Genomic DNA, 27,682 nt, shown 5'->3' on the forward strand with positions numbered 1-27,682 from the left:
CAACTTATACATCAGTAAAAGACTGTTTGGTCAGATTTTCATAGTGATGATAAATCCTCCTGACCTGTGTCAACCCCAGTGCTTTTTGCTTTACTAGTGGATTATTTTTCCTTATACCTCCAGTACAGTCTTACTCTTTATGGGTGTCATTTCTTTTTACACTCTCCATAGTGCCTTTTTAATTTTATCCTCTGACAAGTTTTGGCACATACTGTCCATTGTTGGGTTGCCACCAATTTCTCTGGCTAACCTTGAGAAAACTACAGTTCCCAAGGGTAGAAAGGATCTTTGGATCCCTTTTACATGTTATGTGGTGAAACCAGCACACCCCACCTTAAGTGGAGAGCTGGCGAGAAGCAATGTATCCCCTTTCACACTAAAACTAACAATTATGTTACAGGGACAAGCTAACATTTCATGGCTGGTGGCAGTGATACCTTTTACTAATTTGTTACACCTTTACCACGGGCCGTTTGCACAGCTGTGGTAAAGGCACCCAAGGATGCTCACTTTACCAAAACGACTCGGTCTTTTTTCACCATTTTATTGTTGCTTGTTAGGGAGAATTCTCAGAAATATGCTAACTCCCTCTACCTTAGAGACACCCAGCAACTTTGCTGGATTTTTGAGGACTTGATTTTTTTTTTACTTGGAGAGAGTGAGACCTTTTTCCCCCCCATTCTCATGTGTTTTTGTACTCCGTTTCTGTTGGTTGTGAACAAACTCCATAGCCATCGTCTTTTAAATTGTGTCACACAGCACCTTCAGTGCAGTGACACAGGGAAGTCTTCCAGATTTCCCAAAGGTTTAAATACCTTCTGAGATAAACTACTGTTTCCCAGAGCAGTAAAGTGAAATTGACTTTACTTACCTTTGTAACTTTCTAGACCCAGCACACACCATCTTACAATAGGATGCTGGTGGGGTTACTTAGTATCCCCTTTGTCTAGCTTCTCATGTAACATTTTTATGTTATCCTTTCCTCACTGAATGGCTGGTGACCGTGGTTTACTTTTTAGTAACATTATGGGATTTTACAGCAGGCTGTTTTCGCAGCTACGACAAAGCATCCATGGGTGCCATTTTTGTCAAAATTCATTTCTTTGTGGAAAGGTCCTTCTTGAGATTTACTCTGCACGCCAAACCAGGTTTGGTCCCTTGGTTCATTTTGCCTTTGGCAGGATTCACGAGTGAAGCCGGCCTCTGGCTCCAGAGTCTGACAGGGACAGGAAGCAAGGGAGGTGCCCGGAACTTCCTGTGCTTAGTCTCCTAAGAGACAGGAATGCACTCTTAGGTGATTGACCGGCTGGCTGTCCGGCAAAGACAGCCACCCTGGTGGGTGGCTAACAGCTAGGCTGGAATGAATGGTAGCAAGCTGCATAAAAGGCAAGCTTTTTGGCTTGAAGGCAGAGTCAACCACTGGACGAAGAAACCCGAAGAACTTGGACGCCTGCTGCAACTCCTCGACCATTGGTTTGCGCGGTGAAGCCCTGCTGCTGTGCTGAAAGACCAAATTCAGAAGCCCCTGCAAGGACGGCTTCTCCCTTTGAGTTGGTGGCACCAATCTACTCCAAAGTAAGCCACCTGGACATCCTCTCAAAGCTGAACACCTGTAATTGAATATTACATCCTTCGGTTTTACTCACCTCGTATAACTTATCACCAAAGTAGTTATAGGTTTTTACTGTACCTAGAATAAGTGTTCCACTAGTCACAAAGCTTATATTGTCCAGTTGAGTTATGTCATTTCTTGCTGAGCATCACAGTACAACTGTTAGTGTCTACTACCCTGGTATTACTGAATGTAATATGAAAGTATCCATTGGTTTTACCCCAAGAATAGGTGTGTCCTATACTGAATGTTTAAAAAGGTTTGAATTCTCTAGAACTACGGTTAGGTGTTCCAAGTAAGGTTGTATGCTTTGGTCTGTGTACCTTCAAGCATTGTGTTTTGTTTTTTCCTAATGTGTTTATGACTTTGACCAGTACTTCACCAAGACTTAACTTGGCCAATTTCAATTTATTATAATACTTCTGTTGTCCGTTTCCATTGATTCATTTCTGTGATAGATTATTTTTACCGGTCTACAGCCCTCTCTACCTCCTAAAATAAGCCAGGCTGCTCAGTCTATGCTAAAATGCACTCAGGGTGATAAAGCCTTATACAAAGAATTCTCGTACTGTCTCAGTTGACTAGTTTTGATGAAGTTTGGTAGAACTTCAGAAAAACTGTCCCAACACTAATACAGCTCAAGGCAAAGACCTGACCTTGTAAGTCCTTCCCTAATCTTGAAGCATGCGTTCAGTGGCAGAAGATATCTAGACCCTAGTGGTTTATAGGCCAGCTTTGGAATGCTGAACTGTCAAGAGCTCCTGAGAAAGGCTCTTCAAACAAGTACATACTTTACTTGCAGAAAGGGTCCTGGGACTTAGAAGACACCCTAGAGGGAATCCAGCAATGGGCTGGGCGAGCTGGATGAGGGAACTCCCAATAACACAAATCACCCCGTAAGCTTCACACGAATCACACAAGGCTTAAGGTAAGTAATACCCAAGCCCATGCAGTACCACAGCAGTGAAGAGGAGTTTGCAGCTGGAAGTCTTCAGGATCTGCAGCCCAAACCAATTCCTTAAATTCCTTGTTGTGGTGACTGACGATAGGGCACTGGAGAAGACTGAATATCGCTGGACGGATTTGTCACTTTTTGGGTCCAACACTCTGGTGAGGGGACTTCAAGGATTTAAATCAAATCTCACGGGGCATTCTGCTAGACCTCCAAAGTTTTAGCGAGATTCTGAATTCAGAAGACCGCACAATGGCTCGGGGTCCCATGGTATTGGGGTATTGCAGACCAGGAAGGTCACAGAACATCGTCGGATGGCTCAAAATCAAGATCTTCTTGAGGCTAATTGATCCCATCAGCCTTTGTGTTGAGCCTCCATGTCAATTGGAAGGAAGGGGTACAGCAGGCTCCGGTTACACAGCAGGCTCTCCAGCCGCTGGAAATCACTACAGCAGTCTTTTCTTCATCTTCCTCTATGGTTTCAGCCCCAGTGGTTGACTTATCAACTTCCAGGTTCAGAGTAAGCATCAGGAACTACAGCACAGCGTCTGCAATCTCCCCCTGCATTTTACAGAAAGGGGCAGTCTAGCCGTCCAAACGGTATTAGCATACTTGATGACAAACCAAATTGACCTTTTCAATTTGACCACATTTGATTGTTTTTGTGGGTAATTTCAGTCAATTTAAAGTAAATGTTTATATGGGGTGGGGAATAGGTTAAGGTGAGGGAAGAAGGGGGAGAAAGAGGGTCTCCACCTACATTTCCGAACAAAATAAATTAACACAAAAGATTTGGTCAAATTGCACAAGGTCAATTCTTTCCCATCAAAAAGACCTAAACCGTGGAAGCCTGATACCCCGGTTGTGCTTCGTCCAAGGTGACAAGGTAACCCTTGGTTCTTTTTATGTAGAATTTCAGGGCACGCCTGCGAGCCAGGCAGTGCCAAACTATCTGTGCCTCGTCTTTGGGCTCAGCAAGATAAGTAGACAGCCCTATTTCTTCGTTCAGACGGAAAGCACCTTATGCAGGGATGCTGGATGTGTCCGCAGGACTACCTTACCCCTGTGAAACATGGTATAGGGCTCTGAGGCGAGCAGCACCTGGATTATGCTTATCCTGCGAACTGAGGTGCGGCTGACTAGCAAGGGCATCTTAATGGTGACCAGCCTGATGGCCGCTGACGCAATGATTCACATGTTTTGTGCGCCTGGGCACCTAGCATTATATTGGGGTACCACACCGGGTGCAGCCCCTTGATGGGCGGGTAGGGTCTCAGAATTCAGTTAGGTGCTTCTTGACAATCAGGTTGCAAGAGAAGACCTATTCCTTAGTTTCTGTAGTCCCCAATAGCTGCCCTGTAGGTGCAGCAAGTATCTACCTGCACGCCCGAGTTGGTGAGGTGCGCCAATAAGGAGAGCACGCCGTCCAATGTACATGTAAGGAGGTCGATATCCTTGGAGTCAGCCGAGTGGCAGGACCCGGTCCACCTGCTCCGATGCTGGGCTCTGATAGCATTGCTCCTAGCGCCCAGTATGATCTCTAGATTAGCCTCGGACAGGCTGAGGTGTCCTAGAGTGACCTGCTCAGGAACCGTGCTGCAAGGGCTAGTTTCTGTGGCACAGGGTGAATGTCCATGCCACCCTGCTGCGCCAGAAGATGTGCTAGACCTGTCAGAAGGCGAATGGTAGGTCTCTCCGAGAGGCTGAGCAGCTCCAAAAACCATGGCCTGGCTGGCCACCATGGAGCGATCAGAAAGACGCTGAGTTGGCAAGACTGCTTAATCTTGCATATTGCCCTGTGTATCAGCGGCGTATGCTGTCCTGCCATTCCACTGAATCTGAAATGCGCCCAGGGCTCCAGGGCCCTGTTCCTGCCAGGTGGTGAACTATTGTAACAGGAGGCAAATAAGTCCACCTGGGGGTGTCCCCATCTGCAGAAGATTTCCTGCAGTACGAGGTCGTTTAGCTGCCACTTGTAATTGTCTGCTCCCATTCTGCTGAGCCTGTCCGACTACTGGTTGCATTCCCCCAGAAGGTGGACAGCCCTGAAGTAGATGTCAATTTCCAGGGCCCATTCCCACATGCAGACTGCCAGTCTTCACAGTGGAGTGGACCTGGTACCTCCCTGCTTGTTGACATAGAACATGCTCGTCGAGTTACCTGAATGAGGACGACCTTGCCCTTGATAACTGGAAGGAAGGCTCTGAGCGCTAGCCTGAGCCTTCAGTTCCAGCCAATTGATATAGTACTCTTGCTCCTGCCAGGACTAGGTGCCCTGTATGCACTGGTTGTCGAGGGTGCCCCCCCAATCCCTCGAGAGCGGCGTCTGTAGTGATGGTGACCTGTGGGTTGCCGGAAGGGCTTGACCGTCCACAGGTTGAAGTCCCTGGACCACGATGCGAGGTCCGGGTGAAGAGTAGGAACGATCATCTCTGCCCGAGAACCCCGTACTTGGTTACTTGATACTGCGAAGTGCAGCTGTATCCTCTTCATCCTGAGTCTCGTGTGGGGGACAGCCAATAGGACCGCTGCCATGAGACCCAGTAGGTGTTGGACCCACCAGGCCGATAACACTTATTTGCCGAAGAAGCGCGCAGTGGCCCACTTGATGGCCGTGACCTTGTCCTCTGAAGGAAAAACAGACTGCCCAGATGAGATCCAAGTAGGTCAGAGTCTGCATAGACTGCAGCTTCGACCTCTTGAGAATGAGCGAAAAACCCAGATTGTGAAGTGTGTTCATGAGGGCATGAGAGGTTTAGCTCACTTGTTGGCTGCCATCTTGTGCTCAGAGGGAGAAACTCCTACAGAGCTTGTGTCCCAGACGAGGCCCGGGGAAGGTCCAGCTCTGCATGGGCTGCAGCCAAAACTTGAGATTGATAGTGAACCCCCGGTAGTGGAGTGTGTACATAAGTGCGGAGGTCGTAGCAGCCGAAATGCAGCACCTTGCATTGGAAATGGAAGCTTGTGATCCTGAAGCGTACTAAGGAATGCAGCAGCTGCCAAATCGGGAAAAGCGGTTAAGCACCCTTCAGATGCAGGGAGCGCATCTAGTTTCCCCTGACCACTGTTTCCACAAATGCTGGCGTAACCATCTTAAATTTTTGCAGTGTGAGAGATTGAGGGTGGAAATGTCCAGCCCCACTCTCCTGCCTAGTTTTTCATCTGTATAGTGAAAATCCTGGCATAAAAAGCCCAAGCCTTGTTAGGAGTTTGGGACTTCAACAGCCTGGATCTAGGCAAGCGCCTGGGACTCCACCAGCAGAGTTGCTGTCCCACCTGTGGGAAAGGAAGGTTCCAGTAGGCGGTACTCTGCAGAAACTACAAGGAGGATCTGGGGGTCGGAATAATTGCACGTGAACGGCAAGGAGGCACCGCAATTGAGTCACGTGGACCCAAAGGGGTGCGTCATTTTTTTGTGGAGGGTTGTCTGGAACTCAGCCCAGGAAGCCCCGGAAACCACCAAGCACCCGCCCCAGTCAGAGCGTGGCTACGACTGGATGAGCTCTTGGGCTGGCCTTCATAAGAAGAGCTAAAGCCTTCGTGTGTGTGCAAGCTGTTACAGCTTTTATCCAATTCCCCATCCCTGGAGGAGTGGAAAACATCGCTGCCATCGAAGGGAAGGTCCAATATGTGTTCCTGGACCCCGGGGCCAGGCCGTCCTCATGCACGTGGAAATGCGGATTGCCCAGGCATAAGCAATGATGTGGGCCCCGGGTGACAATGTCCTGCGCTGGCAGCCTGGATTCTCCTAATCCCGCTTTGAGGGGTGCTGGCTCTGTAGAGCGCTGAATGCAAGAGTGTTCCCCTCCATGTGCCCTTACCTGGCGTCAAGACGAGCGACGGACCGGGCCGAGTGCGGCACGAGCAACCCCTGTTGTCCAGGGCAACTACCTCTATCCATTTGGAAGGGGGCCTTAGTGTGAGCGATTTTGCTAAGACCCCCCTCATGGGGCTGCTCTACTTAGGGCCGAGGTAGGCCCAACCACTCTGCCAAACCTGAGGCGTTCGTGGAAGGACGGGGCTGAAGATGGCGTGCAAGGTGTACCTCCATGTCCACTGTGCTCGGGGGTTCCGGAGCTGGCAGAGGAATGCTGTGCGGCATGATGACCAGAGCCGGTGGCTGATGTGGAGCCGCCTGTACTGTGGGTGGCAGGGAAGCCAGAGTCGGAGAAGCCAGCTGGGGCAGCAGCGTCTGCGCTGTGGCACATGGCACCAGAGCCATCGGAGGAATGACTATGGGTGTAGGCGGGTGTCCGGAGTGAGCATGACCCTGATGGCGGCTCAGAGGCTGTAGACACGACAAGTGATATCAGCGGAGTGGCCCAGAGCATCTAGGGCCAGGGCACACCCTACCTGGGGTGCAGGGGAAACCTGCCATGTGCCATTGATAGATAGACTGTACACCACACACCTGGTTGACGCCAGTCTCCCCTTGTGACTCTTTCCTCCACCTGCTCCACAAGAGGGGATATCGGACGAGCGGCCATCTTGAATGGTGCGACAGCCATATTGTCATGCTACATGCCAAAGTCGTGGTGCCAAGCTCTCTGGTCCCCGCCCAAGACAGTTGGTGTTGCAACAAAAGGCCTATCCCACGACTCAGGCTGTGACCTGGAAGGCATATTGCCCTCGGCAGAGCTGCTGGTAGTGCTGCGTGAAGGCGCCCTCCCCCCCATGGACCTAATGCTGTTACTAGGGCATTGCCCCTCGAGAGTAACCCCAGTAAAAGAACCTTGCAGTCCCTAAGCCCTCTCGGCCGTGAGGCTGGTCGCTGGACTATAGTACATGTGCTGGTACGAGAACCCAACAGGTTCCGGAGATCAGAACCTTCCGGTCCCTCAGCACTGTCATCTGCTGACCCCCCTCGGCCTGTAGCTGACTTAGCCTCGGTACTTGTGCTGGTATAAAAACCGAGAGGTCTCACCCACACGGGCGAGTCCCTAGAAGGAATCTCCCTTGCGGTGTGTGCTGGAAAAAAAGTGGCCCTACACGAAGATTGACGTAACCATTCTGGTCCTCTGGAGGCGATCTCCGGAAGAGCACCCTCCTGGCTAGTCTGTTCTTCAGAACCCGAGGACAGCGCGTTGCACATGGTGCAAGCTGGTCAGCCGTTTTCAGGGTCAAGCCAACGTAGGGAGAGGCGTGGGGGTCTAAAGTTGGAAAGAGTTAGTGGCAGGATGGACACCTGCTGACCCCTGTAGAAGTCAATGTGCACCGGGGAGGAGCGCGACGCCTGAGGACCGAGTATCTGAATGATAAAAAGACAAAAAGACAGAAGAGAAGAAGTATCCACGCGTGGAATTACATGGCCGGAGCCAAACCCCGGAGGTGCTGGTGAATTTGGCCCATTCCTGTCGATGTGAAAAAGGGGACTGAGGTGCAGTGGCGGAGTCAGGGCAGCGCATGCTCCCAGGGCAGCACCCCCACGCACCTCTAAATTTAAAGGGGAAGAAGGTTTTTTCTGGTGAAAAAGGTTCCGTTTCCCGTCCCTTGGAAGGGATGCCCCTGCAGTATGAGGGAAAGGAGGTGGGATGTAAGAGTAAAAGGCAATTATTTTTAACAGTTCAAGTAAGCTTTAGCATTACTTTTCAGAATAAAAGCTGGTGAATACTCTTTGAATATGCTTAATAGATTTCTCCTAAACCCTCAATTGACTTCAATTACAAGTGTTAGTCAAGATTGTGGGCTGTACCCTTTGCGAGACTACACCAACCTTGCCCTCCTGGCAATAGGTAACCCAAAGTTTGGTACAAGTCTGTAATACACAAATGGGTAGTGTGGCTGAGCAGTCAGGTTTATCTCAACAGGGGTCAATGCGAGCTGTAAGGTTGCAACATAGTTTCACAATGACAATTGTTCAAATAAACACTGGAACTCAAGGTTCATTGATAAAACAATTTATTTCAGTCAGTTGTATAAGCCTTCTTCAGAAGGGAGCAATATATGTAACCATTAAAATAAACTTCAAAACACTCTTAGATTCTCTAAATCAGAGGATACCCATTGGGTATGCACACAGACTTCCTACACCTTCCGGTGCCTTAAATAGCTAGGACACTGTGGCAATATCTTACCTTTAGAGCAATACTCGGTTTGGTGCAAAGGTTAAGATCTGGGAATAAAACAAATGTGAACAAATGATTCATAAACTGGTCAGCACTTTTCAACCCTCCAATGAAAAGTAAATGAACCCTTTCCTAGGGGAAAGGCAAAGGCACAAGGTCGGAGTGGCGCTAGACAGCCCACCATGATGGCAGCTCTTCTGTGTCTGAGGTGGCGGAAAAGACATACCAGCAAGAGTCTCAATTCCCCCCGTCCCCAACTCCCCAAACTCCAGAACACTAGTAAAACGGCGTAAGAGCCGCCCCCACCACCCCCCCCTGATCACTGGGTGGGCAGCGGCTGCCCCTGGGCGGGAGAGTGACCACGGCCGTGGGTGAGACCCTATGGCCGACGTGAAGACGGTGGTGGTGACCACAAATCGTCAGAGGAGCCAGACTAGTGCCCCAGACCCATCAAGGGACCAGAAGATTGCGGGTTGGGGAAGCTCACCCCTATGGGGAGCAGGCAACGGTGGCGCTGTTGGTGGGGATCCTAGCACTGACAGCATCTCATGAATCCAACAGGCACTGAGAGTCAGCCCAACACCAACTTGCGCCGCCCGCCGGAGAGATGAGCGTCGGAAATCAAAACTGCACAGAAGCACTTCAAGAGACCCTCAACCGCCCGGACCAGCCTGGGGCCCTCTGAAGTACACCGTGCAGACCTGCACTACAAATCAATAGGGCGTGGAGCGGAGACAGTGTGGAGACACTCCAGACTCCCAAAATGTATGGTGTAGGGTGAGTCCGTTGGAGTGCGAGCAGGACCTGCGGGAGACCGAGTTCACACGTGTCGAAGGCTTTAGCAGCACCTGCTGTGCTTCTCCAACAGCCCTGTGAGCCCAGGGAACAGCGGGCTGCTAGACTCCACCGAAAAGCAGCAGGAAAGGAGGGCGCTCCCCACTGTGGCATTGGGCCTTACTTCCTCCCATGCAGCGACGGCAGACCAGAGGCTGACACGGATGGCGCGACGATTGAGTCGAAAGACCAGCCCAGCAAGATCCAGGCCCCATCGGGAGTCCGGAATCCTCGTCTCCCGCAGCCTCCCACTTGTGACGAAGTCCACTGAACAAACCCGGCGGGCTGAGGCGGCTCTGCCCAAACTGGACCTAGGGCTGGAGGCAGTTGGAGCCCATCCCTAGGTCCCCAGTGGAGATCCACCCTTGAGACCTTAATAGTGTAAAGCACTGGGACACCTGGAGTTGAAGCCTCCTGTTGCTGTGCAACTCGACAGCACCGCAAGACAGAGGGCTAACTCACTGCAGCACACAACCGAAAAGAATTGCCTGGGAACCAGTTGACTCAGAACATCACTGATCATAAAAGCAGCAGCCAGAGGGTAACAGTGGCTAACGAACTTGCCTGCGGCCGATTCGGTCACAAAACAGCTCAATAACGCAGGAGGAAATTAAAAGCCCCCTGCGGGAAGGACGTGGAACGCAAACCAGGGGTATTGTACGTTCCTACACAATCTCCTGGCATGTACAGCAAGAACAGGAACCATCTGGACCCCATGAGTTCCAAGGGCCAGTTAAAATCCGCCCCCTGGCCGCCCCATGCGGCTGGAGCCGAACAAACTGAATAAAGCTACCCAGGTGCAGACAAAAGAAGGCCAATGCATGGTGCAATGGTGAATGGTGAAATAAAAACACTGATTGGCGAGCCCCCTCACAAACAGGGTGCCCCGAGGGCAAACAAAACCCTGCACAGAAGCTGTTGCCAGTCTTAAAAACTCCCCAAAAGGTGGCTCCCAACAATACTCCTGACCAAAGCAGTCCTGAATGAGAGCCTGATAGAGAGCTGGGCCAACACCTGCAGCCATAATCCTGCAAGCTATATCGCCACTGCAGCTTCAAACAATTGATCCTCCATCGTTACGCCTCAGAGGAAGCTAAACCCTGCTTGCTGCTGCAACACTTCGTGGTCGGGCCACTCTTTTTAGATGCAGAAAAGGCCTCCGACTCAGTCGAATGGACATACCTTTTTGCATTAAACTAGTCTCACTCCTTTACAGGAATCCCTCGGCCAGAATATGGCCGGGGAGAACATAGTCGCCGCAATTTGAAATAAAAAAGGGGGGGGGGTGGAGATCAAGCAGGGCTGCCCTCTGTCGGCCCTGCTGTTTGCCCTCTCGATGGAACCGCTCGCAGAAGATCTGAGACACCGGCAAATTGAGAGGAGGCTTACTCTAGGCCTGCATAAACTAATTCTATCACAATACACGGATGACGTGGACCTCTTCATTAGTGACCCAGAAGTCAATTTGAATTCAGTGATGCAGGAGGTGCTCAAGTTCAGGGTATTCTCTGGGCTCAAAAATCAATTTTAGCAAGTCAGTAGTGCTCTCTAACAGCAGAGACCAAGAAATTCTGTGATGAATTGGAATTTCAGTGGGAGTCCTCCGGCGTAAGATACCTGGAAATAATGCCATCTAGATACCGCAAGGAACTGTTGTGATAACCATGGGAAAACCATTGAATCGCTCCAGGAAAAAATAGCAAGGTGGCGACTCCTTCCACTCACACTAATAGGACGTGTATCCATAGTTAAAATGATAGTATTACCCAAACTCCTGTACTTATTCGTTAACGTTCCTTTATTGCTTTCTTCTGACACTCGCGTGACGTATCTTAGACCTAATATGAGCCCCTAATATGAGCCCCTAATATGAGCCGAAAATCCAGCAAGAGTAGCCTACACAACACCATCAACCACAAAGGGAAGAGGGTTGGCTTTACCAGACCTGGAGCGCTACTACTGGGCCGTACAACCACAATTCCTGGGGAACTAGTAGGCCACCCACTTTGTTTGCCCACATGTTCAAATAGAGCGAGCTCTGGTGACCCCCAATTTGTTACAGGCAGTGATTGAAGGAGAGCTCTGGGTCCAACTGTCAGGGTCCCATACTAGTCACTCTTCAGACACTCTACTTCGAGGGTAGGTTTGTAGGAATTCAGGCTGGGAACTAAGGGAAGTGAGTGATGCGGAAATGGCTTGGGGCAGTGTGTAAGAAATGTCCTTAATGTAATTCTCAGGAAGCCTTTGTCAGCCCTGGGCAAGATGGGGGCTCTGAACTTAAGCATGAATTGGCTGTGGCTGGGAGTGAGGTAGTTTGGAATTCTTTAGAGAGTTCTAAACTGCCTTTCATCCAAGAAAACACCAGAGCAGGTCGCAGCTTTAGAAGTTACATAATCATAGACTAGTAACCAGAGTTTGTAAAAGGAATCTTGGCATTTGAAGTGAGACTCTTGAACTCTGTACCATAAAAGCTAAAAGCATACAGGAGTCTCTGAGAAGAAAAGAGGAAGTAGAGTTAAAGGCACACAGATGAAGAAAGCTAAGTGATTCCTACTTTTCTATAGTTTAACTGAAGAAATGTTCATTGAGTTTTCAAAGCAGTTTATATTTAAGCAGCAAGTTATAGTAGCATAATTGCATTTCCGTTTGTACTAAGAATAAGTATCTAGAAAAGGATTGCAGATTAAGGCAGTTTATCGTAAAAGATTAACATTTAGTGTGTGTTAAGCAAGCGGCGTGATAAAAAAAGACTAATTTACTAATTAAATCTGTTGCTGCTCGTGTGCAACAGTAATCCATTAGCGTTTCGTTGCTACGCGTCTTCATGCAGAGTTCCTGTCAACCCTATAGAGTAAAGGACCCATTGACTCCGCATGCGCTCATTCCCGAGCATCGCAGTCCACGTCCATTAACCAGGCAGCTCGCGAACCGCGGCACGTGACAGACTGAAAGTCGCGTTTACCTACCAGACTGAAAAAAAAAGTTAAACGGAACAATTACCTGGGTAAAGACAGTTCGAGCAGCGTTACAGCAGCACGAAAGAATATTTCTTTAGCAGCAGTTCTGTCTACAGCAATTCAGTGACCAAGTTGTACGAACTGTATAGTATTAGGATTCACTTTATGATTCAGTTTTCAGAGCACTGCATTTGGCAATTGGTTGAGCCCCTTTCCAAAGAGCAAGGACTCCATTAAGGGTTATCTGGAAACGTGGGGTAAAAAGTGTCAATAGAGGGTCTGTTCTCAGGTAGAGGGAATATGTATATAATTTACAAAGTGAAGAAAACAGAAAAGACTCCAAAGACAAAAGCTTCTGAAAAGACATAGTAAGAGACAGGAACTTCCATTAGAAGATGGAAGTGTCTCAGCTCAAGCATCAAGCCAGACTATTGAAAGGGTTTTCAAGCTGTCATCCCTTCCAATCTTCAAACCTAAGGGGCCTATCCGCCAATGAGCATTGGCAGCAGGTATGTGAGTGAGTATGGGGAAAGAGTTGGCCACAGGTAAAATAGGAACAATAATTAAGCAATGAGTGTAATTGTTTCCTAGGTATCTGAGCAATCTAGTCCAGAGGTGATCGGGTTCAGAAGTTTTGACCTAGAAGAAGCCTGCGTTTTTTATTTTCTCCATTTCCCCTTGCGTTTGCCAGTTCGTTAGTTGTAATTCAAAGACTGTCGGATTGGCGGGGGCAGGGGGTGTAATGGGCGCTTCACTATCGTCACTCCTGCAGGAATTCAAAGGCTGGACCGGAAACACACCAACCAAACACTAAACGTAGTCCTGATTACATACGCAATATGGACAAAGATGGCAGCAAGGGGCAACGTCTACAGCCGATACTCACCCTCCTTCCAGCAAAATATATCCCATATCCCAATGGTACCCATAACTGGTGAGCAGTTATACCTGCAGTGGGCAGGCAAGTTAAGGATAGTAACCTTGGGACACTTGTTTGTGGACAGAGTCCTCCCCACAACCCAGCAAGCCAGGGAGCGGGAAGCCGACTCAGCCCTTGATACATTCGTGCATTTCTGGCTCTGCTACACTCAAGTCCTTCTTTCCCTCATTCCCAGCTCAAACACCAATATGGCAATTACTACACAGTGATTCAGAAACAAGGGGCGGGTCGGTTGACCTCAGAGATATACAGTGAACTGCTGGGAGATGAACAGGGCAAGATGGAGGACCCAAGCAAAAAGGTGGTAAATATCCCTGGGAGCCCCCATTGAGGAGGACTGGACCTATATACTCTGGCAGACTCAAAAGCCTTCTCTTAATTCTAGATTTGAACTAATTAATTTTAACTATGTCCATCAAGTGTACCACACACCAGCTAGGCTAAACAAACACTCAGTCCATCTCGTAATCATGCACCAGATGCAACTACGCCCCAGCGGACTTCCTCCACCTTGCTTGTGAGTGTCCGGGAGTTGGCCAGTTCTGGACAGAGGTGTTTGCTAAGATCCCAATAATGGTTGGGGGAACAGCTGGAATTGCGCCCGCTTGTTGCATTACTGGGATGTACTAAGGCCCTACAACCTGCTGTGAAGAGACAGGGTTGCTGCTAGTGATGGCGGTGACCATATCCTGGAGCCATAGCCACTACACGGCTATGGCTCCAGGGTATGGCATACGGTCATAACGCGGAGACCGTATTTATGTTATGTTATGTTATGTTATGTTATTTTGCATTTATATAGCGCCTTATATACCATTGGTATGGTCTGAAGGCGCTGGCAGCTTGAACGCCCTTGGGAACCGAAGTTCAGGTCAGTAGAGAGACTCAAGGTGCATGTGAGCACCGGGTATGTGTGCAGCTGGTGCGGTATTCATGTGATAGCTGCTTTTTAGCGGTAGGTGTGGCGGTTGAGATATCAGTAGTATGTGATTGTTCTGGCAGGGTTTATCCAGACCGAATGTGGCTGCGTTAGGCCTGAGGAGAACGCCTGGATGGGGGGGGGTTGGGGGGGGTTGGGCGGGGCGGGAGGCGTAACCAGCAGTGTTTACTTAGAATGATGTGGAGTGAGCGGCGGATGTTGGTATGAGAGCAGTTATACCAAATGGTGTCATAGTAACTCTGTGTTCTAGTTGAGTGGTGGTGTAAAGGAGAGTAAGTGTGGTGGTGAGATATGATGGGTTATATGCTCATTCAAACCATACTATGTACATCATGCACCATGCATTCATCTGTTTTGCTCATTCACCCTCTCTACGCACTCATCCGTTTTATGTCCACAAGTACTATGCACTCACCCCCTCTACACCACACTCACCCCCTCTACACCACACTCACCCCCTCTACACAGAGGCTATTGGGCACACTTTAATTCAACTTCTAAATGCACTTCCAAATTCGGCTTTCACAGAGACGCCATTGGGGCACTTCTAAATCGGCTTCTAAATGCACTTCTAAATTCAGCTTCCACCTAGAAGCTATTGTGCGCTTCTAGGTTCAACTTTTCACAGAGGGGGTATTGGGCACAATTCTAAATACCACTTTCTTTGAGCGGCTATTGGGTACCCTTCTGAAATACAATTTTCACAGGAGGCAATTAGGGATTCCCTCTAATTGGGGCATATGCTAACACTCACTTTCTGAAATTCCATCTACGTGTGGCATATTCTAACAGTCACATTTCTTTCTAGATTTGGCCCAAGACTAAACTTGAGTATTCTATCTAGGTGCGGCTTACGCTAACAATCGGATTTCCGTCCGGATGCGACGCAAGCAAGGGTTCAGAATCCTGAGTGTGGTGTATGCCAACAGTCATATTTCTATCTACATGTGATGCAAGCTAGGTTTAGAATTCTAAGTGTGGTGAATGCTAAGAATCACATATGCTAACAATCACAATTCTGTCTAGACTTGGCACAAACTAAACTTGAGAATTCATCTAGGTGTGGCATATGTTAAGTCATATTCTATCTAGATGAGACACAAGCTATCGTTCACATGCTAATAGTAATTTCTATCTAGATTTGAAGCAAGCTAGATTCAGAATTCTAAGTGTGGTGCATGCTAAGAATCACATGCTAACCGTCACATTTTTGAATTCCATCTAAGTGTGGACATGCTAACATTCACAATACTATCTAAGTGTGGACATGCTAACCATCACAATTCCATCTAGATGCGACGCAGGCCAATGTTCACAATTCTGAGTGTGGACATGCTAACATTCACAATTCTATCTGAGTGTGGATATGCTAACATTCACAATTCTATCCAAGTGTGGACATGCTAACATTCACAATACCATCCAAGTGTGGACATGCTAACATTCACAATACCATCCAAGTGTGGACATGCTAACATTCACAATACTATCTAAGTGTGGACAAGCTAGTATTATGGCACTTTATGTTATTGGTAGGTAAGATAGAGTGGCAGGGGTTTTCGGGAGTAGAGTGATTGCTCTACTCCCCACCCATGTCACACTCACGGTTTTTGTTGGTGTCTGTTGGCTTCCTTGGCGTTCCCTGCGGACACCTGCAGACACATCTTGGAGCCGCCAATGTTGTTGCCGCCCTTGGCCTTGGGGCCCTTAGCCGAAGGGGGCTGCCGGGCAGAGGGCTGGCCTGGGGGTTTCAGTTAGGCCAGAATGTGGACCAATCACGTACACAGGGAGGATCGGGAGGCGGGTGGGTTGGAAATGGAGGCTGCACGCGAGACACAGGGCACACGGGGACACTTCCACTCACCTCGGATTGCCGGTACAAGCGAGGGGGGTGGGGCCTGCAACGAGCGTTGGGATGGGGAGAACACTGCACGGACCAATCACTGCACAATGGGCGGGGATGGAGGAGGGCGGGCTCACAAACCAGGAAGGGATGCGGGAGGGAGAGCGGGCAGCAGCGGGCTAAGCAGGGCCTTGGGGGACCTTCTCTATGTTAAAAATGGGGTCAGATGCTCACGGGACACTTCCACTCACCTCGGATTGCCGGTACAAGTCAGAACATTGCCCCTTCATGCGCACCCCCCATTGAAATTTGGGGTATTACATTCACTATATGCAGCTGCAGACAGATAAACTGTATGGCGGCCAACTTTTGTCTGGCTCAGAGAATGTAATTCCAATGTGATGCTTGTAAATTATGCTTCTTGGGACTCTGCAAGGGGGCTAGGGGCAAGAGACCCGGACACCTTGTGTTATTTGTTGGTGTTAAAACCTCCAAAAAAAAGGTATTTAAAAAAAAAAAATGCACAAAGTCTGAGGTAAGAATAATCTTTCAGGTAGCCAGGACAGCCAATGTTATTTGAGCAAAGTCTAGGGAAGCGGAAGATCTTCTTGCAGTAAAGTAAAAGTCTTGCACTCTTTTTATAGAAAAGTTTGTAGAAATAAGATTCACTTGAAGGGCCACAAGCTGGGAGGCTTGCGGGGCAAAGCTGCAAGCGACTATCCAATGGCAAGACAAGTCTCAACTGAGAACAAGTTAGGCTACACAACAAGAGGGAAGTTCTCTCAACTTTACAGCACCTTTGGTTAGAAGTGGTTCCAGCTGGCTTCTGTTCCTGTGTAGCTCTGCAGATCCTGAGCCTCAGTCGTGGGGACAAGAGGGAGGACCGTCTGGGGACTCCTGCACTACAATTTCAAGGTCGGCCGCAGCAATGGGCAAACTTCAATTCAGCGGTAGTTCGCAATTTCATTTCCTCACATCTATAGCAAATACCACTGCAGTGTCTGATACCACTACACTTTCCTCACATCTGGGGTCCAACAATGTTGAAGCAGCTCAGGGTTGGTCAGTGCTGCTTCAAAGGAGTGCGTAGGATCTTCCAGGAGCTCGGGTCCGACTTAAAAGCGATGCACTTTGTCTGGCGTTACTCCCTGACATTTTGGTTCCTGTAGCAGCAATGGAAGTACAGCCAGCTCCAAAAGAGGTCCAGATGAGTTAGTCTTGGAGGTCGATTGGTCCCACCAACCCAAGGGGAGAAGTCGTCCTTGCAGGGCTTCTCTAGTCAAAACTAATTTGGAGCTTCAGCACCACAGCAAGGCTTCACCGGGCAAACCAATGGCCCAGGAGTTGCAGCAGGCGTCTCTTCCAAGTTCTATTCCTTCGCCCAGTGGTAGAGTGCCTTCCAAGTCAAAAACCCTTGCTTTTATGCAGGTTTCTCCCATTCATTCCAACCTAGCTGTCAATCACAGCAGGCTGGCTGTCCTCCCCTCCAAGGACAGCCAACCGGTCAATCACCTTTGGGTGCATTCCTGTAAACAAGGGGATTAAGCACAGAGTTTCGGGCACCTTCAGCACTGCAGCAGGGCTTCACTGGGCAAACCAACGGTCCAGGAGTTGCAGCAGCTGTCTATTCCAAGTTCTTCTTCGGATTCCTTTATCCAGTGGTCAACTGCCTTCAAAGCAAAATACCTACTCTTATGCAGGTGTCTCCCATTCATTCGCAGCATAGCTGTCATTCACAGCAGGATGGCCAGCAAATCACCCTAGGGTGCATTCCTGTCAAGGAGATTAAGCACAGGGAGTTTCGGTCACCTCCCTCACTTCCTGCCCTGCCAGACACACTGAAGCCCGACAAAGACTAAACGTACAAAGGGACCAAACCTGGTTTAGCACGCAGAGTAAATTTCAAGGACATTTCAAACAAGAAATGGCAAAAAAAGACAGGGGCCATTTTGACAAAATGGGCACCCCATAGGTGCTTTACTGCAGCTGAAGGCCACATTAGAAAACCTCAATGGTAGGAAAAAGTAAACTACTGCCACCAGCCATTATTTGTAGAAACAAATGTTACATGAGAAACTAGACAAAGGGGATACTATGTAGCTCCTCCTGATCCATATTATAAGATAGTGTGTGTTGGGTCTAGAAAGTTACAAATGTAAGCGAGATCAATTTCGCTTCACTGCTCTTGGAAACAGTTTATCCAAGAGAAGGTATTTAAACATTTGGGAAAACTGAAAGACTTCCCTGTGCCACTGCACTGAAGGTGCAGTGTGTCACAATGTAAAACGATGATGTCTGAGTTTGTCAGACTACAAAACCAAAAGAAAATGTTCAAATTAAAGAAAACTACATGAGTGGGAAAAGGTTCTCTCACTCTCCAGGATAAAAATGTAAAGTCCTAAAGTCCAGCAAAAAGAGCAGAGGGTCTCCAAGGTAGAAGGGAATTGGGACATTTCTGAGAATTCTTCCTAACAATGTGGGGCCCTAGGAATTGTTTGATTTATTTATAATGCGCACCATACCCCCGGGGCATCAGGGCGCAGAAGATATGTTCAACTTAGTTACAGGGTACATAGGTACAAGATATACATGACAAATATACAAGAGATTAGGCATACTACAGAGTACAGGGGGGATACATAGGATTCATTCCGTAACAAGAATTACATAATCAGATAGCATATTATTGGGAAGGCATAATACATTATGACTAGTTAATAGGTAGGGGGCTGGGGGAGTGCAGTTTTCATGCAGACTAGGATGTCAGTAAAAGAAAAGCCTTATTCCATGGAAGTTAAAAACACAAATCTTACCTGCTGCACCATAAACTCTTCCTCCTGTCTTGATGTTCAGATTTACCGGTGCTGTTCCATAGCTCCTAAAATTGCAACACAAATGTTAGAATTAAATAGATAAAAATGCAATTAAAAAGACAAAGCAGCAAGAGACCCAGTGGGTCTTGCAAATCACCGATACAACAATGCTCAAGCCGTTTTGAAACAGTACTAAAATTCATAGACACATTCACTGGATTCTCGTATGTGTCTACTTTGAAAATGGCGCTCAATCATGCCTTAGTAAAGCATTAGCTCATTTATATTACATTTTCTTCTGCATCAATTGACTAGCACATGTTCTAAGCATACGGCCCCAGTCTGGTATATTGGCTCCTGTAGTCTTAGCCTAAAATAGAAATTTCTACTAGTTTTGTCACTTGATTGGTTTTTGCTGAAACCCGAACCAACCAAACAAATTGCATGGTTTGTGCTCACTTTTTGAAGCAGGATAAAGTAAATTCAACAAGAAGTCAACCAGGTCAGCAAAAGATTTAACTTAATACGAGTCCAAAGTCTGAGTTTGTCTTGTCTGGACCCAAAACTGGCATTACAAGGAACGGTTTTGTCCTGAACCCAAGGGTATTTTGATCAGTTTTATATAAAGTCAGATTTCCCCCCTCCCTCGGATTTTAGCGCTTCTAAACAGAATTGTGTGTTAGTTTCCCACTTTAAACTTTTACCAAAAACAGAATTTAACTTGCCAATAGCCATTGGCACACCTCTCCCACTATTCCTTGGTGAAACCCAAGCCTCCAATAGGTACATTAATTAACAGAACCAATTGCCAGTCCTACTTCTGTAGATATCCTAGGGCAGCAGGCAAAGGTCATAGGCTTGTCCCAAGCGGTTTTACCTTTTGTAAGAAGCTATGGTGGCTGAACAAGCTCCATTGCAGCAACAGGCTAAGGCCCAATTCTGGGGCTCTTTAAGTTTATTTATTTAGCAATTTTGTTTATCATTGTGCTCATTTAAGTGTGATTGTTAGTCCAGGAACGACCCTAACCATGTATAGTATGTATAATATGTTGGCCGGAAGCCAATCGCATCATATGACCAAAATCGCAAACACAGAATTGTCAGTATACCCACAGGGCGTCCATCTTGTGTAACATCTGCCATATGCTTTTGTCCTTTCTGTAAAATGCTTTGCAAAATGTATTTGATTCTGAAAGCTCATACACGATGCGAGGCCACAGCCTGCATGTTGAAAGATCAACCCAGACAGGAATGCCAAACAGTACAGAAATACATTGTTTTCCTCCATCACAAAGTCCTTGGATGCAAGCAGAAACGGCATTTAATCAGCGGCCCAGGTGCCGGCCCGTCTCACTAAAGCTATAGCAATAGGCAGTTAAAGCATGAATTATACTCTTCTAGCGGTTCTCCTTCGCGTAGCTTCCTTAGAACAGGCTGACCCCTAGTACACGAATAGAAACTGGTAGATAACGTGCTTTGGAATGTGTCTCTCGCGAACACGATATTCTTGCTGATCAAGTGCTTTATGTTCTCTATAACAAAGAACTGTGTCTGCAACTGTTGCTAAAATAGGTATAATTAGATTAAGAAACTTGTCATATTGTGTCATATTTGTCATAATTGTCAATCACCAAACCCTAGATCTAGAAGATACATTACGGGCAGTTTTGATGTGCCTTCAAAGATTGCCTGTTTGTATATATGTTACTGCTTGAATTATGTTCTCTTGTGTCTCAGGAGGTCTGGGTGACACGCGTTGCAAGACGTTCGACCCAGTCGGCCGACTGAGCATACTTTGCAATAAACCATAGTACTTGGAAAATCGAACCTTGTGTCTGTCGTATCACTAGTATATGGTGAATGTGCCTTAGTTTCCATATGCGGAGGGTCTTCAAGGCCTAGCACGATCTGTGCTTTTACTTCCTCCACACAGCAGCTGCTTTTGCCCTACCCACTCTCACCAGCTCGGATTAGTTGATTCTATGTGAGAAGATATGGAACACAACTAAAATAAGCTATGGGGTATGGGATAAGACTTCAACGAGCTAAGGACAAACAATAAAAGCAAAAAGAACAAGTTACTTTCTTACCTGGTAACGTTCTTTCGATGGGATGGTCCGACGACGTATTCCATATCTATGACAGGTAATCAGCACAGCTGTGGTGATTACCTGTCATAGATATGGAATACGTCGGAGGACCCAATCCCCTCGAAATCTTATTACCAATTTATTAACCTTGGCTAAAGAGGGAAGTTTAGCCAGCAATGGTCTTACCAAGTGACAGTAGCCCAAATGTCACCTAAAAAAAATTGACTATATAGCCATGGGAGTAGCGCATTGATCACACTACTTGGATAATCTGTTGCCTTAAAACAATAGCCATTCGTCAGGAAGGTTTGCCATAGTGTTAAAAAAAAAATCAAGGGTTAGTATATAGTTGATGAGCCTTTCTTTTAAATGGTTTGCCAATGCACGTTTTAACCTGAAAACAGTTAATCCAACCTTAATAGTTACTCAAATTCACACTTAGTCAAAGGCTGTTCCTTGTCAAAACACTCCAAGGAGCATGGAATATTCCCAAAACATCCATTGCCTCAATGGCAAATTCTTGTCTTCCAATTTGTGACCTTAATTATTGGGCTAAAAAAATTAATCAAAGCACATCAGTCCATTTGCCTTATTCAGTGTTCCTCATTTCTTAAAATGGAGCTCCTTCCCTCCGTCAAGGACAATGGCGCACTTTAGAGAACAGCGCTGTTCTCCAAAGTGTGCGGAACGCTGTGCTGCTCGCATTGGTCATTGTAGGAAGGAGTTCCATTTTGTCTGGGAAGGCAGGAAATTAGGGAGGAGCCCGAAACTTCCCTGTCCTTTGTAGGCATGCCTGGCTGAAACCAGTTCAAACTCCATAAGAGTGAATTAATGGGTTCCAGAATATAAGGCGATGATTTTGGGACTACAGGCAGAGTCAACCACTGGAATAAGGAATCCGAAGCAGAAGACTAGCAGTGACAACAGCAGCACCTCCCAGGACCGCAGAAGCACCGGTGAAGCAATCCAGCTGTGCTGAACCCGTTTTTAAATTGACTGGGAAGATCCACCAAAGACTACTTCCTCCCTTAAGCTGGTGAGACCAACAATTATGGAACTGCGGAATCTGCAATACTAATTGAGGCCGCAGTGTTTCCCCCCCCCTTTTTTCCTTTAATTTTTTTCCTTTAATTTCTTCACTTATCTCCTTTGCATTCACATTCACTCCATAAAGATTTTGTGCTTATTTAATAAGGTTTTTCTTGCTTTGTTTTCTCTGTGTTCAAATCTATTTTGAATGTATGTGTCCTGATGACTTTTGATTTTTCTGAACTTGGCCTAATATTTTGTTTTAAAAATTTAATTTTGTTGTACTTCTGTTCAAATTTGTATAATTATCTTTGCTGTGATTTTGATTCTAAGCTATTCTTAGAAAGCAAAACCTTTGGAATTTGTCTCACCAATCATGTACAACTGATGGTTGCTTTATGTTCTTAAAGATTTCATTAAATATTTTCTTTCAAAAAAGGAGTGTTTTCAGTTTTTAGAGTGGCACAAAATAATTGTGATATCCGCTGTTAGGATACACTATAATTGAAACGGATTCAAATTATATTAGATTTTTTTGATAACAGCATAGTGGATACTATTGGTATAACAATATATTACTTTTTGCATGTCCCAATCTACATTATACTTTAGACTATCCCTACATCATTTTTATGTATGAAGGTGAGACCAACTAGCCTCAAGAAATTCATTTTGGGCCGTTGGGCTGCTCCCCCCTTCACCCCCCCCCCCCCCGACTTACTGAGACTTTTCTGGGCTGCAGAAAACCAATACCCAGGGTGCCTGGACCATTATAGAGTGCATCATCTTACGAAGATCGAATCCAGCTGAAAGTTTGCAGGAACCCATGTGGACCTCAAGAGGCAGGAATTCTTCACCAAAAGTCCTCTCACCAGCGTTCAGGACCAAGTAATGGAAGAGAATCCAACTGTCAATATTTGTTTCTACTTGGCGCTGAGAAAGACACCAAAACCACAAAGCCGCTCAAGTGAGCTGAACCCATTACTGCCAATCCCTTCTCCAGAGTGCTGCCATAGAAGCCCGCCAAAGGTCCCCCTTTCGTCACCACAAACAAGGAGAATGAGCATAGCACCTAGAAGGAAGCAAGCTGCAATTTCTTCTTGATCTTCAAGGTACTGTGGGGCTTGGGTTGTAATTACCTGGTGCCATTTTCGGTGCTTCCTTTCTTGGGAAGTGCCGTTTCCTTTCATTGAGCGTTCACCTTAACTGCACTGTGCAAGCCTAACAGCCTGTGTGTTATCAGCAGGGCACCCCTTGAGCTCCTGTGTTTTCTTCATGAACCACTGACTGGTAAACAAACTTTTCGTCTGAAGATCATCAGAACTGGAACTGTCCATTTCACTTTGGCTGTCCTGGTTTCCTAAAGGTCAACCTTTGTGATCCTACTGGCTTTGGCAATGCTTCATCCTCCATAGAATAATTAAGCACTTTCAGAGTTGGGAAACTGTCTATATCCCTCTTGGAGAGTACTGGTTATTAACAGTTGCTAGCTGTGTTCTGTCGAACCTTAAACTTACCCTCGTAACTCAATGCTGCAAAGGTGATACATAAAAAAGTCATGTTATTGACCTTAACTGACATTACTCTGGGCTTGATATGTAAAGCATAGAACAAAATACTCAATTGCATTATTGTTCCTTTTATAAATGGATTCCATTTGCAATTCAATGTTAGTTGCTGTATTTTAGATGTGATGTGTATGACATGCATTACTTCCCGTAATAGCATTTCTGATTCATCTCCTTAGATTCACATGCAGTGCATATAGTTCGATATCTAGTGGTAACCACAGAGTATTGAATCTCGTCTTTCGAGGATCAAAAGGGGACATCGGCATAGGCGTGTCTGTAACACTATCTCTAACAGGTCCCGCCGATTGTATTTTTTCTGCCTTCAGGGAGTCTTACGGCCATCATGAGCGAGTAAAGAAAGATAGCAGTAGTAAAATGTTCCTTCCATCCGAGCAGGGGGGAGGGGCAAGGGGTGGAACAAGGGTGGGCGCATGAGAATCTAAGCAGATACAATCATCAGAAATGTTAGTACAGTAAGGAACAAGTTACTTACCTGTAACTGTTCTCCAGCATGGGTCTGGCATGGATTCACATGCTCATGAATATTCCGTCGTCAGGCTGCGAATCCTCGGTAAAGGAAAAATCACCATCAGTTTCGTTTCTGATCTGTCTTTCTTAGTAGTAACCAATCACTGATCTCTGGGTCATACTGCCCCCAGCCAATGACTGCCCGCTCCCTAAGCCCCTCCCCTGGCAGCCATCCTCAGATTTGGTAGCACGCAAGTGGCAGTATGACCAAGTGAAGAGCCGCAGAGGGGAAGGAGGGAGGGTTTGCATGTGAATCCATGTCAGACCCATGCTGGAGAACAGTTACAGGTAAGTAACTTGTTCCTTCTCCAGCATGGGGTCTGGCATGGATTCACATGCTCATGAATATAAGAATACATGCAGTATACACATGCACAACCACGGGAGGTGGCAACAGGCTCAACATTAAGCAATACAACAACTCAACATTAAGTATCTCTTACCTCCTCACCAGGCTCACCTTAAGCAAACAGGTTGCGCAGCACTGCTTGGCCGACCCTGGACTCCTCCCTGGAATCCCGATCGACGCAGTAGAACTTCGTGAAGGTGTGCGTCGACCTCCACGTAGCAGCCCTGCATATGTCAAACAGGGGCACACCAGAAAGGAACGGCGTGGTAGCTGCGATCGCTCTGGTGGAATGGGCTCTAGGACGGCCAGGCAGCGGTCGGTTTGCCAACCGATGACAGTACATGATACAGCCGGAGAGCCATCTGGAAATGGAAGCCTTCGAGAGAGCCTTCCCCTGATTGAGAGGTCCAAAGTTCACAAAGAGTTGTGACGTCTTCCGAAAACACTTTGTGCGGTCCACGTAGAACTTCAGCGCTCTAGCCACATCCAGCGAGTGCAAAGTTCTCTCAGCCGGCGACGAAGGCGACGGGAAGAATACAGGCAACACCAAGGGTTCGTTGAGGTGGAAGTCCGACGGTACCTTGGGCATGAAGGAGGGGTGTATCCTGAGCACTACCCTTGTGTCGTGAAAAGTCAAGTACGGGGCCTTGCAGGAAAGGGCCTGGATCTCTCCCACCCGTCGTGCGGAGGTGATGGCCACAAGAAACGCTGTTTTCCACGACAGAAACTTCAACGGGGCCGAGTGCAGAGGCTCGAACGGAGGTCCCATGAGCTTGGTCAGCACCACGTTGAGCTCCCACGCCGGGGCTGGAGCCTTCACCGGCGGGAACGATCTGAACAGTCCCTTCATGAACTCTTTCACCAGACGATGAGACCACAAGGACGTCCGCCCCGTGGTTCTGGTGTATCGGGAGATCGCAGCAAGATGAATCTTGATGGACGCGTGTGCCAGTCCAGCTTTGGCCAGCGTCAGCAGGTACGGCAGTACTTGGGGAGCCGTAATCCGTAGAGGGTTAATCTTCTGTGCGTGGCACCAGACAGAGAACCTCTTCCATTTGTGTACGTAGCATTTAAGAGTCGAGGACGCCCTGGCCTTTGCAAGAACCTCTCTGCAGTCGGCCGGTATGTCGTATCCTCCACTCTAGCGCTGCAGTTGCCAGGCCTGCAAGTTCAGCAATTTCTGGTCGTGGTGGAGGATGGCGCCTCCTTCCCTGGAGAGCAGATCCGCGTCCACCGGCAGCTTGATTGGCGGGGACGCTGACAAGTCCAGAAGGTCCAGGAACCATATCTGCCTCGGCCACGCAGGTGCGACGAGGATCATCCTGCACCGTGACCTCTTGAGCTGGTCGACGAGCCGGATTAGCAGTGGCAAAGGAGGGAACGCGTAGAGGAACAGGCCCTCCCAGGGGAACGAGAAAGCATCGCCCATGCTCCTCGCCTGGGGAAACCTGCTGGCGAACCTCCGGCACTTGGAGTTCGTCGCCGTCGCGAACAGGTCGATCTGGGGTGTACCCCACCGTCGGAAGAGGCGATCCACTAGATCCTGCCGTAGTTCCCACTCGTGGCACGAGCGCAGCTCCCTGCTGAGTGAGTCGGCGATGGTGTTTTTTATCCCTGCCAGATGAAACGGCACCAGAAACATCCCTTGGGCGACTGCCCAATGCCACAGGTCCTGCGCCTCCTTGGACAGTGCTGGGGACCTGGTTCCGCCCTGTTTCCTGATGTAAAACATGGTGGTGGTGTTGTCGGTGAAGATCCTCACCACCTTGCCCTTGAGGGACGGAAGGAAGGACCTGAGGGACCAAAACACTGCACGGAGCTCCAGGACGTTGATATGTAAGGATTTCTCCGTCGGGAGCCAAAGGCCTCTTGCGTGCAGATTTTCGGTGTGCGCTCCCCACCCTTCCAGGGAGGCATCCGTGGTCACTGTCTCCTGGTGGGCTGGGGTCTGGAAGTCCATGCCCGCCGTCAGATGCACGCGGGTGCCCCACCACCGGATCGCTCGTCGGAAACTCTCGTCGAGTGTGATCCTTTCCTCGAAGCTGCCCGTCGTTTGGATCCAGCGCGCGTCCAGGAACTCCTGCAATGGGCGCATCCGGAGCCTGCACATGGGAATGAGGTAGATGCAGGAAGACATCATTCCGAGGAGGGACTTGATGGACCTCACCTTGGCCGCGTCGGTCACCAACATCCGCTGCACCTTGCCCAGGATGGTCCTGGTCCTCTCCTCCGACGGGGAGGCCAGAAGGGACACTGTGTTGAGCCTCGCTCCCAGAAACAGAGCGTCTTGCGCGGGTACCAGGTGGGATTTGGCATAGTTCACGAAGAATCCCAGGTCCGTGAGAAGTTGGACGGTCCTTGCCGTGTGAACCACGGCGAGCTCCCTTGTCTTGGCTCGGATGAGCCAGTCGTCCAGGTAGGGGTAGACTTGGATCCCTTCGCGGCGCAGCTGCGCCGCCACCGGTGCGAGGCACTTGGTGAACACCCTGGGTGCCGACCGTAGTCCGAAGGCGACGGCTTTGAACTGGTAATGACGCCCTTGGACCACAAACCTGAGGAATTTTCGGTGCCCCTTCAGGATGGGAATATGGAAGTAGGCATCCTCCAAATCCAACGACGACAGGAAGTCTCCTTCCTCCAGCTGACCCAGGACGTGCTGGAGGGTGACCATCCGGAACTTTTGCGCCTTGATGAACTTGTTCAGACGTCGCAGGTCCAGGATGGGGCGCCATCCCCCCGTCTTCTTCTTCACGAGGAAGTATCTCGAGTAAACTCCGGAGCCCCGAAGCCTCTTTGGGACGAGTTTGATGGCGCCCTTCCTGAGCATCGCCTTTACCTCCAGGAGAAGTTGAGGGACGTGAAGTTCTTTCCTGGCCACGGGGGGGACGCGCGGACACTTTCTTTGAAACTCGAGCGCGTGGCCCCGGGCCAAGGTGTCCAGCACCCAACGGTCGGTGGAGATGGACTCCCACACGCTGACGAAGCTCGCCAGCCGGACTCCCACCGGGGTGCTTCGGTGGGGGCCCGACCCCACGGCCGGTTCAATCCTGCTTCGACGAGGCTTTGCCGCCTTGTCCTTGGCGACGACGGCGGGGTCCGCCAGACTTGCCTCGTCCTCTGTAGGCCTCCTGAGACGACGAGCGGGCCGCTTGACGGTAG

General features: G+C 48.4%; 1 protein-coding gene across 3 annotated transcripts in view; it reads right to left on the reverse strand.

The window, feature by feature from the left end:
- The window catches only part of FIP1L1 (factor interacting with PAPOLA and CPSF1), a 708,522-nt gene that overhangs the window by 392,776 nt on the left and 288,064 nt on the right, over positions 1-27,682 (reverse strand). For all 3 annotated transcript variants that reach the window (XM_069631658.1, XM_069631656.1, XM_069631657.1), the window contains exon 5: positions 18,957-19,021. In XM_069631658.1, coding sequence (XP_069487759.1) covers positions 18,957-19,021 — 65 coding nt within the window. The remainder of the gene's footprint in view (positions 1-18,956; positions 19,022-27,682) is intronic.

The sequence above is a fragment of the Ambystoma mexicanum genome, chromosome 6q (genome assembly GCF_040938575.1).
Source record: "Ambystoma mexicanum isolate Mex_15411 chromosome 6q, UKY_AmexF1_1, whole genome shotgun sequence".
NCBI lineage: Eukaryota > Metazoa > Chordata > Amphibia > Caudata > Ambystomatidae > Ambystoma > Ambystoma mexicanum.